Here is a 19,756-nt window from a genome sequence, read left to right as displayed (position 1 = left end):
GTTGAATAATGACTAGTAAGCATGTTTGATCATATGTGATTCTTTTAAAAGCTAGATTAATTACTCTATCATGTAGAAGGTCTTTCTGGAGGCTAGAAACGAAGCTCATGTAAAAAAAAACTTCATTGTCTTGGTGATTTCCTTTTTACAAGATTAACAGGACAACACTCTACGGGGAAATGATCAGATGACTCTACTATAAGGAAACAAGTTAACTCATTTAAATTCCAAGATTGCATATTTTGTGCAGGGATTTTATTATAATTAACTAGTTTAATGACAACATAGAAGAATTCTCAAGCACCGGTGGAAACTTAATCCTCTCTATATGTAACTCTTTCTTGCTCCCGAGTGTGTTCAATTTACTCCATATTAGGAATAACACCTTCTACAGCTTCCATGGCATTACCTTCTTCGTTTCCATTCTCTTGCTTATCATTTGAAGTAGGTTCCCTGTAAGGGTACCTTAATGCTGCCACAAGAAACCAGAAGAAATTTGCAGCACTTAGGACAGCAAGGACCCAGTAATAGCGATCCAAGCGACTCTTGTTTAAGGTATATTGAAACCAATTCTCTTTTCCTCTTCGTTCACTAATTCTACCAACTAAGAATACTGATAAAACACTTCCCGTGATTCCCAGCCCAGATAATCCAGGGTTGAAGTAGACGAGGTACTTTTTCATTGACGGAGGACTCTGATCACTCAAGAAAGGAGCAGCACTGTTTTCATAAAATGAGTCAAGGACAGCAAGAAGAATGTATTGTGGAAGTAGCCAAAACACAGTCATGGGAATTTTCTCATCTGGTTTGTCAAGTAATCCATGATCTCTGAGCACATGTAACCTTCGAGTTTCAACTAAGCCAGCAACTATGCAGCATAGTACTGAAAATAGTGTAGCAAATGCAATGCCAACTGGGGGTGCATACCTCTTTAGTCCTGCTGCTCCTAAGTGGCTTGCAATGAAGGTGTACATTGTTTTGGATCGTGACTTGGTTAGTTCATATAGGACCAGAAGGATGGAATTAGGAAACTTCAATTTTCCAACCTTGAAATTCATGTGGTTTCCTTGCTCCACGAAGTAGGTGCTTCCTATAGAAGTTACGACACCACAAATTATGAAGGTGATCCAAATTGGAAGCATGTTAACAATGATTTTTGTTTCTTCTACTTCTGTAACTGTGCAGACTCTCCACTTGTTTGTCACCGGTTCTTCTTTGATGGCAGCCTTGTCCAAGAACCTAAGAGCATAACAATCAATAAATTTTACAAATCAGTGCTTCATCATCTCTATGCTCTGATGGTCTCTTTACCTGGAGAACTTGAGATTAGTTTGTTCTATCCATATGCAATAAAAGATCAATTGTGGACAATCAATTTACTTAAAGAAGTCGTAGAAGTATTTCCTACAACTGGAGATGGAGTTTCTAGTCAAAAACTTTTTCGCAAGTATGAATTTTGAAGTTGTATAAGGATAAATTTCTCAAACAGAAAAAAGTTTGTATGAAGAAGATCATATTAAGAGGGGATATATGCCAAACCTGAGTCCTTCAGTATGACTCAATGTTTTATCATCATGCTCGTTTTTTTCATAAAGTTTGGAACTGTCAGTTGGAAGTTTGTGAAACATTTTCAGAGTAGAGGCCACAAGAACTCTGAGAACATTTGTTACTGGACTTCCTTTCGGTTTGTTGTCATTGTATGAGCCCAACAAGAATGCCATTGTTGCTACCAAGGAACAAATTGCTGGAATTCCAAACCGAAGTGACCATGGTCTTATGTATGGAAGAGCAATTAGTCCAATAACAGGGAAAAGGATCACAAGACAAGCTCGGAATACTTTTACTTTTTCTCTGTTCACAAGAGCCAGCATTGCTTCTACTGGTTGAAATTGAAGCTGTGACAACATATCATCTTCAGCATCATCACCCTGCTTCTTTGCATTCGGATTGTTTGGGACTTTTGGTGGTGGGCCTCGTTTCCTTCTAATCTGATGCAATACAAATGGCTTGGACTGATGTCTTGGTTTCTCAAATTTAACATCAGCTTTCTTCTTTTCAAACTGATCAACAAAGAGTGCAACTAGTGATACAATGTGTCCGCTTATTCCAACAGCAATCAATGCTAAAGCTGTATAGAAAAGGGCCTTTTGCGTGTGACCAATGCATTCAGGCTTGTAGTGTTTACAGCTCCCAGTTTCCTTGGCTAGAACTGGTGGTGTTGACATAGACAAAAATCCCAAACCCTACACATGATTATAGATGAAAGAAAGTTCAAATCCAGATAGCAAAAAATCTCTGTGTTTTGCTTAGGTTGCAACTAGAAATTTATTTACAGCTGATATGTTCTCTAAGTGCATTAGCCTTTAACATGAAACTATCCAATTTAGTTGAGCTCTGGGACAGCATTTGAACAAGTACTTGGTTCTAGTGATAAGATCCAGAAGTCTGCAAATTATCGCCTGTTGCTTTGACATAATATCCTGTTCTAGTGTTTGCTACCTTCCACCTAGTTCATTAATTTGTCAATTGTCATCAACTAGCTCAGTTTGTCTTCTTTACTTTAGAACTTCGATCAACGAATTCAGTAGCAAAAAGTTAATTGTCAAAGAGGCAGTTGGAGCCTTTTAAGCCTCACCTATTTAGAAACGGTCATAGACCTGTATAGTCACATCTTTACAGAATCTTTACTATCTCTAGTTAACTGAGAGAAGCAAAATATTTCCCAAGCGAGATGGAGTATACAAAATCTTTTGCAACATTTTTACTGAATTATCAATGTCATCTTTCTGTATCAAAGAGTTTTAACTTTCAACTAACGAGAAACCTCATCCTGGCATATTCTAGACCTTTTCCACTTGGTACTTAACGTGTTTGTGCTTACAACTGCTACTCGTTTCTTGCAACTCCAATAGTTTAGTAAAATCAGATGTTCAATAGCTTCATCAAATGATGACAATTGATTCTGGAACCTGGAAATGGGGCTAGTATCATGGTTATTCGAGTCTCAGACAATCAAAAACTGTTTTGTCCTATCTCCTAACAATATAAATTTGCACACTGTGAAATCAAACTAAAGAAGTGTTTGACAGCAGAACTTACAATTGCATAGGATACGCTTGAGAGAAGCAGCATCCAGTAGTTACCAAGGCCACAGTCCACAATCAAGAAAAAGACGAGGGGTAAAACTTTAGCAAGGCCATTGGCTACGTTCATGATTCCAGCAGCACGAGTAAATCCCAGTTTCCAAACATTTGTCAAGTATGTTGGCATTATCCACATTACATATGCTGCCAACATATCAGCCCATAACAAAACTGCCATCAAACAAAGCAGTATGTAAACCTTTAGTAATTGGGCTAAATGATACATATGGCAGAATGATCAGAGATGTTAAATAGTTACCCACTACTCTTAGAAATGCCATCTTTTTTTCTTGAAGCTTGTTATGCTTTGTCTTCTGCAAGAAAATATGGTCAAAGAAAGTGCATCACTGCATTAGGACTAACAAACTGAGAAAGCTCAGAAGTACTACATCTCAACTAGAGTCCAAAGTCTGCACTTAACTTTTAGTTATTAATATTTAGCTTCTGGGCATTATTGAAGTAAACTGAGATTAGAGGTTGGAATTAGTTACTTACCTTCAGATGATGTATGTTTGTGGCTTGAGCAGGAGAGACAAGGGACAGTGAGAAGTAAGGACCCCTCCAAGAAAGATTTTTTCTTTGTGACAGGAAAAGGCAATAATTTTGCAATTCGGATTCTTTGATGGCGGATGACTTCACCACAATTATTCCATTGCCAACTCAGAGGCATAATAAATGTAGAAAAGGACTTGGGAACCACCAATGGTGGCCACCATTAAGCCTTTAAGGCTTGGCGGGGTGGAAGGTAAGTTTTGGAGTAAGGGTTCAAATTTTGTCTCCCACTAATTATCACATTAAAATGTGAATTTGATTCAAAAAATTCAGACGGGTGCGCAGTGCACCCGTTTGATTCGGTGGTGGTTCAATCCCCTCTGAGTTATTCTTGGATCTCCTTAAGTCCACTCCCTCCCCTTAGTATAAGATAGATTAGAATATATTACAGTTGCCGTTTTCGAAAAAAAAAGGACTTGGGGGATGGTTCTATCAATTATTCTACTTCTAACATATTGATATATTTTTTACAGATTGAGATTGTAGATTGGAACATATCTGGAGAGAAGGGAATAGGTGTGCGGATTACTTAGCTAAATTGGGAAGAAGTCTAGACCATGGCTTGACAATGTTTGGGGATCCATTGCAGACAGTTAAAGAACTCCTGGGCCAGGGCGTGTGTGGAGTGGCTTTCCCTCGTTTTATCAACATGTAACGAGCCAATGGCTCTCCTTAGCACAAAAAAAAACATATTGATATATTTTTTACAATTGTGCAAATAATGTTCGATAACAAGACATATATGTTACATATCAAAAAAAAAAAAAGAAGACCACAATTGTTATAGATTGTGTTGAGATCACAAGTTTCATATATTATCAGATTGTATTGCAGTAGAAGCATTGAGAACTTACTTTCGTACGTAAATTTAGATTTATTTCAAATAAGCCATCCAACTTGGAATTAGGACAAATTTGTTGTGGCATATATACCTTAGAAAGAAATTTAAAACCAAGGCTGCTCCTCCATTTTGGCATTCTATAATACTTTTCTTTATGCAGCAAAAAGCCAGGGAACATTTTTAAAGCAATTGGCCCCTTTAAACTGGCCTTCTTTTGTCCCACATACCTGGTAACTCAGGAAAAATGGCCACTTTTTTTTTTTTGCATTATTTTACTCTATTAGACATTGTCAGGTCAGCAATGTGAAGCGAATAAAGTTGAATCATGAATGTGAAACAGATTTAATTCACCCTTCATTATCTATCCACAGTTTTCCATGCCAAGAATTTCTCTGTCTACATGAAATCTTCAAGGAAATGGAGCATTTTTTTTTTTTTATAGAAATTAAAGAATAAAATTATCATGTGAGGTTCCAATTTGTGCAACAAAGAAGACAGGCTGCAGTTCCACAGGATTGCTTCTTGGAGCCTGGACAAAAGAACCAGTGCATCTTCTCTGCTAGACGGTTTACTTAGAATTTGGATTTCACCTAGTTTGAGATGGTAACAACTTGGTAAAAGAAACCAATTTTTTTTTTGAAAAAAAATAAAAGGGATTGGTGTACTAGTCCTATAATAAAATATTGAGACAAAGCCCTAGATTCACGTCCCTACTGTCTAAATTTACACCCTTAAGGCAGCAATGACTCGTACCATTAGTATTAACTAGAAAAATGAAATTGAGAGTGGGAAGTTGTGTAGAGGCTTATTGCTGAAAATCGTTTCTGAAATTTATATAGATATAGATAAATTTTGTATTAAGTGTGAATTTAAAATGGAGGGACGTGAATTCATCTTTTATATCCGGGATTGAAATTGTGCATATTAGCCTCTCATCTTTCGCTGCATTCACCTTAGTGCCAATGTTTGGAGTTTTCTCGAAATACTACTAGTCTGCTTCAGAGTAACTGTAACCATATTTCTAGATTACAAAAGTGATATCTTATAATAAAAGTAAAAGAAAAATAATCAGAGGGCTTCTTTTACACAATTGCACATTGTAAAGCATTTTGTTTGAAATTAAAGAATACTTCTCGTAACATAACACAGTGCATAATATTGTTGAAAACCACGACCCAATGCAGCACTTGCAATTCTTCTTCTTCTTTTTTTTCCAAACTTATGAAAAAGAACGCAAAATATGAGGAATTCGGAGTCAAATATGACCTTATTAATCCCTCGTTGGTCCTACCTCGTTAACGAGGACTTCGGAGTCAAATAATATGAATTCTTATTCTATAAGAACAAATATAGACTAGTGCTCTGTGTGTGCAGTTAATAAAAAATATATTTATTAAAATTATCTCTTTATAATATTTGCTTATTGGTCAAATTCTTTTGTACTAATATAGATAATTGTTTAGAAAGATGATGAAAGCTGAGCAGCACATTACAGATTAGGTGGGAGGGAGTTGAAAGTTAGTGTGAAAAAGTGGATAATCTCAACAAATAATTACGGTTGATCCAAATAGCTCTCTACTTGTGGGGAGGTTCCCCCCCCTAATAGATTGGGACAAATTTACCCTTATTATTAAGGGTAGATTAGAAATTTTAAAAAAAATGACATTGTGTATTTACACGATATACTGATGCATTCACAATACACTGACGCTCTCGTTTTATGTATTGTATAGATATTAACACAAATTTTCAACACAAATTTTATTAATTGAAAAAATTTATTGTGTTTTTTCATGATTGTGTTAATATCTACATTTGTTTTGATAGTATATTACGGTAAGCAATGGCCAATATCCAAATCACACTCAAGTAACAGGACAAGAGTTTAAGTGTTTTACACCAACAAACCGTCACACAATACACTGAGTAGGCTTTACACATAAACCTTTCGCAACCCATCCCTCGATGGAACATATTCTCAGGATAGAGCTTTGCACGTACATCTTTCGTAATCCCAAAGTCCACTGCAATTGTTGTAGAAGGACAGGATCTATCCTGTGAATGGTGAATAGAGTTGCGACCTTGTCAAGTCTAGCAAGCGTCTTAACCCAATAAAAATCCAATGGACCGATCCTTGTTGCAACAAAATCATGTTTAAAATTGAGCAAACCAACTAGTGTACTAGAAAATACTGACGACTGAAAAATATTCCAGGCAGCCTTGCAAATACTGGAAATGTTAATGATGCCTGCATGGATACAAGACTTCCTGAGTGTCTAAGATGCATAACCTTGCTACACGAAGTCCACTAGTTAATAATCCTATTATTTACTGTATTTATTATAGGGCAGCTTTTAGTTGACGGGAAATCTTTTGCAACAGATGAATGCATATTCAAAAAGTACAAAATTATGTGGACATGCAGAGTCACTCTTGTACTTGCAATCGGAATCAAATCAAATGAATGAGCGCTGTCGACTAGGATAACTGTAAGAAAGGTCTGGTTCAATTGCGAAGAACCAAACTTTAAGTTGCAAGATGATCAAGGAACAAGGGAGATAACTAAAAATGGTGGAAGAAAAACTATTTCACTTATCTATCATGAAAGATCACTCTTCCGGAGGGTAAACAGAGAGCTTAAATCCGCGACTTTTGGTACCAGTGTTTGGTTGCTGTGATTGCGATTCTAGTTTCAACGCCTGAATCTTCTTAGCGGAGTAAACTGCCGAATCACTGGTGCAATATACTTCAACTGCTTGGAGGCTGGCTATTTGCGCAATCCCAGGTGGCATGGCCTCGAGCTTATTGCAGTGCAAAAGAACTAGGCATCTCAGTCTTGGAAAATCGCTCGCTGAAGCTTTCCAAGTTACTAAGTTAGTGCTGCCAATATTCAAAACTTGAAGGCGAAGAAAACCACCTTCCTGTTTGCCACCTAGCTCTTTCCCTCAAATGCGTTGTCCTTCAACTTGAGTACCTCAAGATTCTCCAACTTTCCCAGTATTGACATGTGTTTCCAATCAAGCATGGTATTTAACAAAGTCAACCTTGTTAGACTCCTTGGAAACTTGCATTCATGAGGAAGGAAATGTAGTTTAGAGTTGAAATCATCATTGATTAGTTTCAAATTTTCCAAGAACTCTAACTTGGAGAAACTGTCGAATAAACTGGATTCATTGCTGCCCTGCATAAATGATGCCAATCTCCCACATATACCCAATTTCTTGAGTTTAGGAACCCTCTCAAATACATCCTTTTTGCAACTCATGAAAGGGTTTGTAGATTTGCACTTATGGAGGGTTCACCCTTGTGGATTTTTGCAAGTGGCAAAGGTAAACATGCAGAAGTGTTGGTGATTAGATGCCTTAGTTGTGGCATCTTCCATATGTCTGCCTTGATCTCAAGGGTAGGCCATGATGTTTCAAATATAACAGTTCGCAAGATTTGTAGGTTAGACATTTTCTCTGGAAGGATCTTGCATCTAGAAGAGAGAGCAATATATCTCAAGAGAACCAAGTAGACTAGCTCACCAGGAAAACGAGTAAATATGATTGGTCTAACATCTAACACTCTGAGTAATTTGAAGGCTCTAGGGATGCACGAGATATGTTCTGGAAGTAGCTTAGTCTCTTTCTTGGCAAAACTCAAAAAAGAGCGAACATGTATACCAGATAGGTTTTCAATACCATCCCAAAGATGGACATTCATGCAAAGGCGGCAGGCATTATCCAAGGAAGTGTGTTCTGTTGAAAAGGTAGATTGATCATACCTTTCAATTTCCTGAAACAGATTTTCTTTCATCGCCTCCCTTCTGCAGAAGTCCCGCAAACTGTCATGTATACGACATGTTTTGATTCGACCACTGGATCCCCTCTGACCCACCATTACCAAATTCCTGCTCACCAGGTCGTCTAAGTAAGCCTCTGCTTTTTCTTCCAAGCTTATATCATGATCTTTCTGTACGAATCCTTCTGCAATCCACAATTGCAACAGCTTCCAAACTGGGATGTCAATGTCTTCACGGAAGACCCCAAGATAGAGGAAACATGGCTTCAGGTGATGAGGTAAGTGTTCGTAACTTAATCTTATTACTCCGTGGCTTTGTTCTGGATGTTTAGCAACAAAATGATCTAAATCTTCAGTAACTTTTTTCCACCAATCAGTTCTGTCTCTATAATTCAAGAGAACACCTGCAACTATCACTATTGCTAGAGGCAATCCATCGCATTTCAGCAGGATACTTAGTTCAAGCTTCTCCAACTCTCCTGGGCAGTCACTCTTTCCAAAAACTTTCTTTCTTAGCAACTCTCTACTGTCTTCTAAATCCAAACAGCGCAAGTAATGAGGATCACAACTTGGATTAGCATGAAAGGCCACAGGTTCATTGTGACTAGTAATTAATATTCTGCTTTGCTTGTCATTGTTGGGAAAGGCAAGTTTTAATTGATCCCATGCTTCTGGAGTCCAGACATCATCTAAGACAATCAAATACTTCCTTGTCTTTAACTGCCGGTGAAGTTCTTTAACTAATTTGTCATCTGACAAGTCCTTAATTTCTTCTGTGATCTTGGTAAAAGCACCTAAAATATGGAGGAACACTTCCCTTCTCTCGAATTCTTGGAAGACTTCCACAAATGCACGACAATAGAACTTGAATTCAATCGTTGGGTCATTTAAAACCTTTTTAGCTAGTGTGGTCTTTCCTAAACCATGCATGCCAATGACTGAGATAACCTCTAGTTCCTGTGATCCTTCGGTAAGAAGTTCAATTACATTTTTGGCTTCATCGTCTAGGCCAACCACATTATCTTCCTCTTCAGTGACAGCCTGCAGGTATGGACAACATTGGCACGACACCCCAAGATCATCGAAGTTAATTTAGAATAGGAAATTGAGGACATACACTTACAAGGATTAGAAGTTGGAAAATGATTACAACATAGGAAAATTTGTACCCCATTGAGTAGGTGAATTTCTAATGGTGCGTCTTCAAAGTTCAAAGTAAAATAGAATACCAATGCCTTGTAAAAAAAATCTAAAAAGGGAAGTAATAGCCCATCCTTACCTCTTCCTTCTTTGGAATCCTTTTGGAACTCTGACCAACTTGCATGGCATCAGGAACCAATGGCGTCTTGATGTGATAAATCTCCTTCAACTTTCTACAAACATCCTCAATCTGTTTGGTGGCATTCAAAGCATCAGAAACATAACCACCAATATGATCGGCCGCTAGCTACACCAATTGTGCGTCGACCCTTATGCTTTGATTCCAAAACAATATAAGTTTCAATAGCATCCTCGGCTTGATAAACCACGTTTCTTATCTCGTTCGCCAACTTCTCCAAGATTTGGCTGTTGCTCCGCCTCTCATAGTACTCCTTGATAAATGCTCTCAATGTATCAAGATCACCGCAGAGTCGCTTCACGCTTTTTGAAACTCCACCAATTAATTCAGTGTTGCATTGAACTGACTCCTTCAAATTTTGTAAGATGAATCCTAATACTGAGTACTGAAATGGGACGTTTGAGATCTCCATTTCTTTGCTCTCTGTAGCTCTGAAATGGACAAAATCTGGCATTTGCACTTTACACGTTTTTGGGTAGCGGTTAACTTGTTTGACAAGTCGAGGGAAGCACCTGAATTTCAAAAAACGTGGCCAGAAGGCAAACTTAATGAGTTAAGAATTATACAGTGTTTGAAGAGTTACGAATGAGGTAGTGACAGAGAACACCCTTCGAATAAAATACTAAAGCAGATAAGATTAATTTTTACAGTGCTTCAATCATAATACAAAGCAAGGAAAACAAAAGAGGTTAGAACCCCACTGGAAAAGAAAATGCAGAAATGACGAGGAATCAAGCAAAGAGAAGCAAAGCAAAACCATTGGAAGAATTTGCACCAACAATACTAATATTTACGAATCTACGTAACTGAACATGTGATGTACGTATACAATACAAGGAATTCAATTTGTTTATAACACTCCAGTGCCTTCACAAATTCTCAGACATATTATAGGATAGATTTATCGGTAGCAAAGCAGCACTATCAATCCCCTACCAGTTAAGTTATTGTAGGCCTTATTCGCAGTAAGGTAGGCTACTATGCAGCCCTGTTGAATTTTTGGCTTCTGGATAATCTTCTGAATTTATCATCATCTGCTGTCAATTGCAAAATTTGGCTTTTCAGTTCAACATAGAAGTCATCATCCTCATAATTGTGGTAGCCACCAATAGGACTACCGGGAGAGCCAGCCATTTCCACCCGGGCCTGATGATGATGTGAGATCTATGGCTGGAAGACAACTTTCTTCCTATTTATATGCAGTTGGGAGTAACTGGTGCCTAAGATAATTATTTGATTTCTTCATGGTTCTAAATAGATGAGAATTCCTGTCGAGATTTTTCAGATATAGCCAAAAATTTTGAGAATATGCCTAGTTCCATATTTTTGCCGTGCATGCATGCCGCCTACTTCTTACTATTATCTTCTATTATAATTAACCAGATCGGCATGGCTTCTCTCTTAATGTTCAATTGCACAGCAATTTATGAGTAATACGTAAAAAATCAACTAAGTTGTGTAATGGGGACTAGAGAGTTATCATTTCACTGTCACATGTAATGCTGCTGGTCGTTCCACATACAACTAGTCCTAGAAAACAAAAAATAGAGTTTGTTCAGTTGGCTAGTGAATTTGGCAGTCAAAGCTAGACACAAGGACATAATTTGCTGCTATTATTCATTTATTTGAATATCACTGTTATTATTATTAATTTTTTTTTGGTAGTCTTGCAATGAAGTTTCTCTTTGTCGGCTATTTTTTAGTTTAAGTATTTCCATTTCAAGATTTCTTAACATTCGTAAAAGCAAGTAGTCACGGAAGGTGAGGATAAGCACGCTAAGGAAATTATTCTAGGGATAGCCCAATCATATGAATTTTGTTCAGTTCATCATTCCCACAAAACTTGGGGGGTTGTTTGCCCCTAACTTCACAAAACTAGATTTTTTGCGCCCCTACAATTTTTAGATTGTGATGAAGGTACCTTCTAATATAAAAGTTATTTTACAATTTCATTATAAAGGCTGTTAACTTGCTCCAAAGCTCTCGGGCCAACTGTGTGGCAGTGCCAAGTCAACAATGATTAGAATTTAGGGATAATTTCATAAACCTCCCCTGAGATTCCTAACAATTTCACTGAGCTTCTTTAAGGTTTGAAAAATTACACATACCTCTCTTTTTATTTAAAATGACAATTTTACCGTTAAATATTTTAATGAAATTCCCTTATTTGGTATGCTTATATTTAGAATGAGTTTTAAAATTATTTTTTCATTATTTTTCCTTCTTATTCCTTTTTTTAATTTTTTGCCAATAAAATTGTAGAACTACCGCTATGTTTTTAGTTTCTATTGTAACCAAATGTCAAATTAGTAATTTTTTTGACAAGTTAATTTTATATAGGGTTAACAACATAAAAGTCCCCTGTGGTATAGCTATCATACAGAAAAACCCCCCGTGATTTCATATCATACGTGTCAATACCCCATGGTTTGAATTATTCTGAAAAGTCGACGGAAATCGTCAAATGTAACGGGATTAAGTGAAACGACAAAAATACCCTTTTAATATAAGCGAAAATTGCAGAAGTATCTTGTACTGGTATCGATACTAATGCTTCTCTCTCTAATGCTCAAGATTCTGATCGATCTGAAGGCGCAGGTGTTTCTGAATGTCTCCATGGCGAGGTTGATATTGGCAGTCATGAAACTTTTCAACCAAATGGGGATCAAACCAATAGAACAGCAGAATCTGGGGGTAGTGTCTCAGTTGGTTGAAAGCAAAAATGAATGCCGCCAGACCAATGGTAATGATGTGATGCAGATTGATATTCCTAATGATCTGATGCAGGTTGATATTCCAGATACTAAGTCTTTAGAGGACTAGAAAGATATAGGAGTTGGAGAACAGTACCAGCATGATGGACAGGTTAACCATAAAGAGCAAGATTTATCAAGTCCAGAAAATGCTTCTGAGACGGATCCAACAGAAAGAATGGACGAGAAAACAGAAAAGCTTCCAAGCTTGCTGAGTATACATCAAGCTGGATATGTTTCGCCACCACAGAATGAAAATGAATTCTCCATAACAGATTTAGTTTGGGGAAAAGTCAGAAGCCATCCTTGGTGGCCTGGACAAATATCTGATCCTGCTGATGCTTCAGAGAAGGCAGTCAAATATTACAAAAAGGACTGTTTTCTCGTAGCATATTTTGGAGACCGAACTTTTGCTTGGAATGATGCATCTCTACTAAAACCCTTCCGGCCATTTCTCTCAGATAGAGAAGCAAAGTAACTCATAAGCATTTCAAAATGCTGTTAGCTGTGCTTTGGATGAGGTTAAAAGACGTGTTGAGCTAGGTCTAGCCTGCTCTTGTATACCAAAGAGATGCATATAAAAGATTGAATATCAGATTGTTGAAAACACTGGGATCCAAGAGGAATCAAGCAGAAGAAAAGGTGTCGAAGGGTAAAGTTCTCTTGTTATTAATGTGTGAAGGGTAAAGTAGGCATATTAGGAACAAGTTTGTGGTAGAAATCTATTTTCCACAAGAAACACGCGCATTTCCAGTGCGTTTAAGACAAACGCCGTACATTTGACGATTTCCGTCTACTTTTCAAAATAATTCAAACTATGAGATACCGACGCGTATGATATCAAACCACAAGAGGCTTTTCTGTATGATGGCTATACCACAGGGGACTTTTTTGTTTTTAACCCTTTTATATATAATCCAATGTTTTTGTTAATCATTGTTTTCTATTTTTGAGTACTAAAATTAACAATAAATCAAAAGAAATGACCCAAAATCACTACCAAATTATGATAATCCCACCACCCAAAAAATTCATAAATTCTGAATGAACTATTTCAATATTTTTTTTTCTATCTTATAAATCTAAATCCATAATAAAGTACCATCAAAAGTATCCAATTATAGTGATAAAATTATTATTATAGTTGTTTATCAAATAGTAGGTATGGACATGAAAAATTTGATACCTTTTTCTTATAATTATACTAGATAATCTTATAACTGTATAGGAAAATAAATTAAAACTCATTACACAAGGGCATTTTTGGGTACTCATTTAAAAAAATTGACCAAGTCTATATTATTTTAAGATTTTGTTACTAAAACTATTAAATCAAGGAAGGTAAATGTAATTTTTTAAATCTCAAGGGAGTTCAGTGAAATTATCAGAAACCTTAGAGGAGGTTTCTCAAATTATCCCCAGAATTTATCTAGAGTTTGGGGCCTTTACAGTTTCACCTACAAACCGCAGGGTGCTATTAATGGCTCAAATTAGACCATATAAGTTCGATCTAGATTGAGACGTTTATTTCTAATCTTTTTTTAATAATTTTTTGTAATTTTAAAATGAATAATATTCAAACGGAGGTCTGGAGGAATCTGCAATCAATAGGATTCCCTAATCCTCCCTTTTCGAGACGAAGAGCGTGAAATTCTTTTTCCCTTCCGTAGAAATCGAGAGATTGAAACAATTTTTGTTTATTCATAGACAATAAGTTTCGATATTTTAGGTGTATCTGTATTTATAGAAGCTTTAATTTTTATACTTATCTAGACTATTAATAGCATTTTATGATTGCACTTCCAAATCGCCCTGTTCCTCATCCCACTTACACTAACCAACCCCTAGGAAGATTAAGAAAATTTTACAAAGAAAAAAGAAAAAAAAGGCATCCACAGAAAACAATTGACCAGAAAGACGGAAAGAGTTATACGTTTCCGGTAATTGCAATTGTTGTTCATCAAAAGATATTGCAAGGATCCATTGGTGCATTGCAAGCCTCCCACAGATCCACTATACGAGCCCATAATTTTCCTGAGAAAGCTCATGGGCTAACGGGGTTTGTGTGGACATGGACCTTCAACTCGTAGTCCAACAAAAGTTAAAAATCCATTTCGCGCCCGATCTCATAACCGTTCCCAACCGTCATGTGCCAAAATTCCCAGGGATGCTACTCCTATTACCAGAAAACTTAGACCTCAAATTCCACAAATTTCTTTACCCCTTTTTCAGTTTTTCTTCTCCTTCTTCTTCTTTTACGGTGAAATTAATTATGTTTTCCTCAGCATGTTCAAATGGTGAATTCTTCCCACCACCACCATCAGCCCCACAGCAGCCGCCAACCGCTGTATCCATGGCGCAAATTTCTTCCGGTCATGATGATGCGGACCCAAACGGGCCAAACCCAGCCCCTGCTACCATTCCAATCAAAGGCTCGGGTCAAGATCAAAAGAATCTTCGAGAGGCTTTGGACCCCTGGTCCACTGGTCTATGTCATTGCTGGAGTGACCCGAATACTTGTAAGTACACATCTATTTCCTCCAGTCACTTTCATTAAGTTGCGATCTGTACAGATAACCTTTACTTTTTTTTTTTTACTTTTGTTGGTGGTGTAGGTATCTTTTCAATGTGCTAGTAAATTTTCAAAAAAATTATAAATGATTTTTTTTAAAAAAATTTTGGTGGGGTAATTGCAAAGATATGGGAGTATGTAACTTTATAACATAGATAATATAATAAAAAATTTTAATTGGAATTGTTTTGTTTAATTTCAGTTGAAGAAAGTGAACAATAGATGAAGAATGATGCAATAAATAAAGAGTCCCAAGCCAGCATAGACTCGGTCTCATTTGGATTGCTATTTTTGCTATTAAAAAATATGCTATAGCAATTTGATTTATGTGATATCAAAAGATATTTAAAAAATATGTTCACAGAAAAAACGTTCTAGGTTCTGATACATGTAACATGGTAATCATTAGATTGGGGAAAGACAGTCCCAAGCTTAGAACTTTACATTTGTAGTTTACTCTAGATCCTATTTAATAGTTTCTATACTAGCTTGTAGACATATTTATATAAGAACCAAAGAGAGTAGAGAAAAGAAGTTTATGCATGGAGCAAAGCTGTTGTGTAATTTTTCTTATTACCGATCAATATTCCAATATATAAATTTCATCAATTCACAGGTTGCCTAACGTGTTGGTGTCCATGTATCACGTTTGGACGGATTGCGGACATCCTCGACAGAGGATCAACTTGTAAGCTGCCAAGAATAATAAATTTTATTTGGCAAAATCGATTAATTCCCAATCATTTTGCTTCTTTTTTTTTTTTAACGATAATAATCGACTAGGATGTGTCATATATTGCAGCATGTGGTGTTAGCGGAGGACTGTACATGTTGATCTTGTTCATGACGGGCTGTCCATGTTTATACTCATGTTTTTATCGATCAAAATTAAGGGGACAATACTTTTTGGAAGAGAAACCATGCTGTGATTGCTGCGTCCATTGTTGTTATGAGCCGTGTGCTCTATGCCAAGAGTATAGAGAACTCAAGAACCTCGGATTCGATATGTCCATAGGTGGTGACTTATTAAAATGATTTGCATGGCCATTATATTAACATTGCATTGCATGTATACGTGATATATATATATATATATATATATATATATATATTGTTGCATTTTGTCAAGGATTTTTACCAGTAAGATGCATGGTTTGGCTTGGATAGGGTGGCATGGGAACATGGAGAGGAAGAAAAGAAGTGCTTCTCTACCTCCTTCAATGAAAGTTGACATGAAGCGCTAGAGGGTGAAGTTTCTTGCTTAGATTAGGTAGGTAAACGCATGCATGTACTTGTTTTAGTGCTTATCTACCGCCAACAGAATTTGTCCATTAATTCTTGAAAAGTAAATAGTTTGTATTTGTTGCATGGTTGTGGTAAAATGTATTTTAAATAACGTAAAAAAAATGTATTTTGAATATCTTAAGGAAGTGATGGGTATGATTTTTCAGATATTTTTGTCCTGCATCTTAAAAAAAATAAAAAATGAAAAACAGAAAATGCTGGGTTCTACTTGAAACTTGGTTCTTGTATTTAACAAGGCTAGCTGAAAGGGATATTGATATCATTCTATTCCTTGTCAATCAAATCACAAGCTTAAGATAATTAGAAACTAGATGCCCAAAAGAATTATGTCCTGCAAACGAATGGAATCGATTGACTTCAAACGTGAAGGCCATGTGATTTGGTTCAATTTTGATTGATTCAGTAACAACTTGGAAAAAGACCCTTATTCAGAGTTTAATCTATATCACATCAAAAAGGAATTTTTTTGAAAAAAAAAACATTGAATTAATTTATTTTCCGAATATTAGTTATGTTGCCTCTAAATATCTTATAAGTACTACAATATTCTCATTCACTTGCACCAACCATAAACCAAAATTGTAAGTTAGAAAAAATGACCAAATCTAAGCCAAGAAATCCACCGACTTTGACAAGGAACAAATAAGACATGGTTGAGGATAAAGTATATAAGACTAATTAATTCAAGCTCTGCTTACTCAGTACTAGCATGAACATACGTTCTATTTCAAAACTCGATCAGACGTCTGATTTACAAAGATGCAATGATTCCTCCCATCTATCTGATTAAACTGTTCATTCCTGTACAATTCCAGTACAGAAGTACTTATCCGAAATAGCGAACAATGGTGGTCAAAAAGATAGAAGATGCGTAAAGAATAAAGGTGGTTGGCCAGTTGCATATACTTTGATGATTTTATTCTCAGCTGCATATATTTTGCTCTTTATCTTCTTGATCCTCTTTAGCATCATGTCATCATCGATCCTACCTTTTGAAATTTCCTGCTTGCTTCTTGATGCAACGAGGGAGTTTGAATTGGCTAGTATTTGTAAGTATGATTTTGATTTTATAATTATAAATATATTTTTTAAAATCTTTTTAATCACCTTTCATCTCACATATATTATTATGTCACAAAATTTCTGACTGTATTATTCTAATTTCTCTCTTTTCAACAAAAGTATACCATGTAATAATTTTATTGCAATTTCAAAGAATTTGAAATTAATGTACATATTCAGTATCAAAGAGCAGCTGAGCACAGGCTAAAAATCAAAATAGGCCAGTCTTCAACTTGTGCAGCTTGCTATCCCAAAAAAAGAAAAAAAAAAAGGTATACTTCTAAAAGAAGAGTTGGACACGAAAGATATGAAGTACCTGATTCCTCAAGATACTCAACTCAGATACAGCTATTGCAGGTGAAGACTTGATGTAACGGACACTCGGAATACTCTGTAACCAATTGAAATGAAAAGGCAAAAAAAAAAAATTTTTTTTTTTGACTAACAGATGGCTTTGACCAAAGAAACTTAACAATTTTTGTTGTGGGCTCAGAAAGGCACGAGGGCGATGACAAGCATGTTCCACGGACGTCCTCATAATATAATAGGGAAAGGGGGGCTTCTTTAAAAAGTTTGCTGCTCGGCTTCTCCAAAAGTGTCTGGATCACTTAGCACCACATCAGCTTTCAACCAATGTTTTAAAAACCGGACCGTTAATTGAACCGGTGAAGTGAAAGGGTCGAGATTCAACCGGTCGGACCGATTCAACCTCGATTCAATGAATTTTTTAAAAAATAATTTATATAAATATATATATGTACAAAATAAGACATGTAATGGACTAATTTAATACTTTATATGATGAAAAGTTTACTATTTTTTAATAACTTAGATTTTTAAAAATAAAAATTTTAAATTATAAGTTAAAACAAATAAATTTCATCTCAATTTCAATTATATCTAAATCCAACCCAAAAATATCACAATATTTTGAAATTATACAAAATTCACGTCTATGAGAATTTAGATATTATGAACTTAAATTTTAATTTACGTTTTGGGATTTAGAAATTGCAATTTAAAAAAGAAAGTTTGGGGTTCAAAGGAAGTCAAGAAAATCGAAAATAGAAATGTAAACTTGATAAGAAACAAAAAATGAGATAAAAGTGAGTGGTTGTGGCATTAAATAATTTGGGTTAAAAAAATAATTCTTTTTTAACTTTTTTCAATTTAATGGATAAAAACAAAATTAAAAGATGGAAGAAAACATTAATAAATTAAAAATAAAGAGGTTTGATTAAAAAGGGAGTGACAAAAGAAAAGAGGATAGAGAGAGAGAGAGAGAGTTGAAAATTAAAAAGAAAGAGTCATGAGAGGATGAGATTTTGTAAGAAAAATGGAAAAAAGAAAGTGCCATGGCCGGTTCGCGGTTCAACCGGTCGAACCGGCCGGTCCGGTCCGGTTTTCAAAACATTGCTTTCAACTATCAAGTTCCACACGCCAATCTCATTGTGGGTGAAATATCTAGCATTCCCCAATTTTAAAGGTAGCTTAATAATTAATTGTTCTACGAAAGTATGTTCTTGCCTTCTTGGGGGACAGCCTCAGTTGAGGTCGGTTGTGTTGTGGTCCGGTTGCATGCATTGGTCCAAACATGACTAGATGAAATCACCCCACCAAATTTTCAAATATTGATTATATAAATACGCACTCCAAAATATTGTTCTTGGGGTAGTCAAAATAGAAGATGCACATCTTTAGCCATATGTATAATAAACCTTTAACGTATGGTTTTTGGACTCCGTTTGGATTAGCTATTTTTATGGTGTTTTTGAAAAATTTTGCTGAAAAATTTTACTGTAGCAAAATTTTTAAAGTATATTTTGGGATATTTTTAGAAAAAATTTTGAAATATTTAAGAGTAGTAAAGTTTTTAAAATATATTTTGAGATATTTTTTAAAGTATGTTTTAGAATACTTTTTAAAAAATTTTAATAGTATTTAAAAAACTAGTTTTTGAAAAACTGAAGGATCCAAACAGGTATTCGAGACAACGTGTTTGTACTAGAGACACGTTTTTTAGTGCCTTAATCAACTTTTCTTAACACTAAATTTGTTTGGTTAAATAGTTTCCTTAGTTTGGTGAGAATGATTGACTTATGGTACTTGTGTGGAACCTTTAAGTGATTAGAAGTGAGAAAAATGGCAATACGTTCACATTCTTTTTTTCTCAGTTGGGATATACCTAAAACCTAAAGGTGTTGAAAGGGGGATCTGTATATTGCTGCCCACCTTCGTAGACTCCATGTGAAGACTAGTATCAATCTTGCCCAATTGTCCTAATGGTATTGAAAGTTAGGAGGCCCCTATCCTCCCACTTTTGGATTTGAATCTTGATGTGATTCCCGAACCAAAAACTGACCTTATATTTCTCCTTCTAATTTTACGCCCCCCTGCCTGTATAAA

General features: G+C 35.8%; 3 protein-coding genes across 3 annotated transcripts; 1 reads left to right on the top strand and 2 right to left on the bottom strand.

Annotated features, from left to right (window-relative positions):
- Window positions 1-108: 108 nt before the first annotated feature.
- LOC113752599 (protein NRT1/ PTR FAMILY 5.5-like) lies at window positions 109-7,328 on the bottom strand. The gene is made up of 7 exons (XM_027296702.1): window positions 7,196-7,328; window positions 6,445-6,560; window positions 3,639-3,776; window positions 3,403-3,457; window positions 3,100-3,314; window positions 1,540-2,243; window positions 109-1,239 (listed from the first exon to the last, which is right to left on the bottom strand). Exons 1-7 carry the CDS (start codon window positions 7,326-7,328, stop codon window positions 363-365), a joined length of 2,238 nt encoding a protein of 745 aa, XP_027152503.1. The 3' UTR covers window positions 109-362.
- A 469-nt stretch (window positions 7,329-7,797) lies between these two features.
- Window positions 7,798-10,112, bottom strand: LOC113752598 (putative late blight resistance protein homolog R1A-10). Its single transcript, XM_027296701.1, has 3 exons — window positions 9,810-10,112; window positions 9,599-9,709; window positions 7,798-9,360 (listed from the first exon to the last, which is right to left on the bottom strand). The coding sequence occupies exons 1-3, from the start codon at window positions 10,110-10,112 to the stop codon at window positions 7,798-7,800; spliced, it is 1,977 nt and encodes a 658-aa protein (XP_027152502.1).
- Window positions 10,113-14,764: 4,652 nt separating this feature from the next.
- On the top strand, window positions 14,765-16,227 carry LOC113752597 (protein PLANT CADMIUM RESISTANCE 11-like). Its single transcript, XM_027296700.1, has 4 exons — window positions 14,765-14,930; window positions 15,600-15,671; window positions 15,786-15,998; window positions 16,151-16,227. Exons 1-4 carry the CDS (start codon window positions 14,765-14,767, stop codon window positions 16,225-16,227), a joined length of 528 nt encoding a protein of 175 aa, XP_027152501.1.
- Window positions 16,228-19,756: the final 3,529 nt, after the last annotated feature.

This window comes from Coffea eugenioides, chromosome 11 (assembly GCF_003713205.1).
Source record: "Coffea eugenioides isolate CCC68of chromosome 11, Ceug_1.0, whole genome shotgun sequence".
NCBI lineage: Eukaryota > Viridiplantae > Streptophyta > Magnoliopsida > Gentianales > Rubiaceae > Coffea > Coffea eugenioides.
Note: the sequence above shows the minus strand (reverse complement) of the source record. Positions and strands in the feature narration are given on the sequence as shown.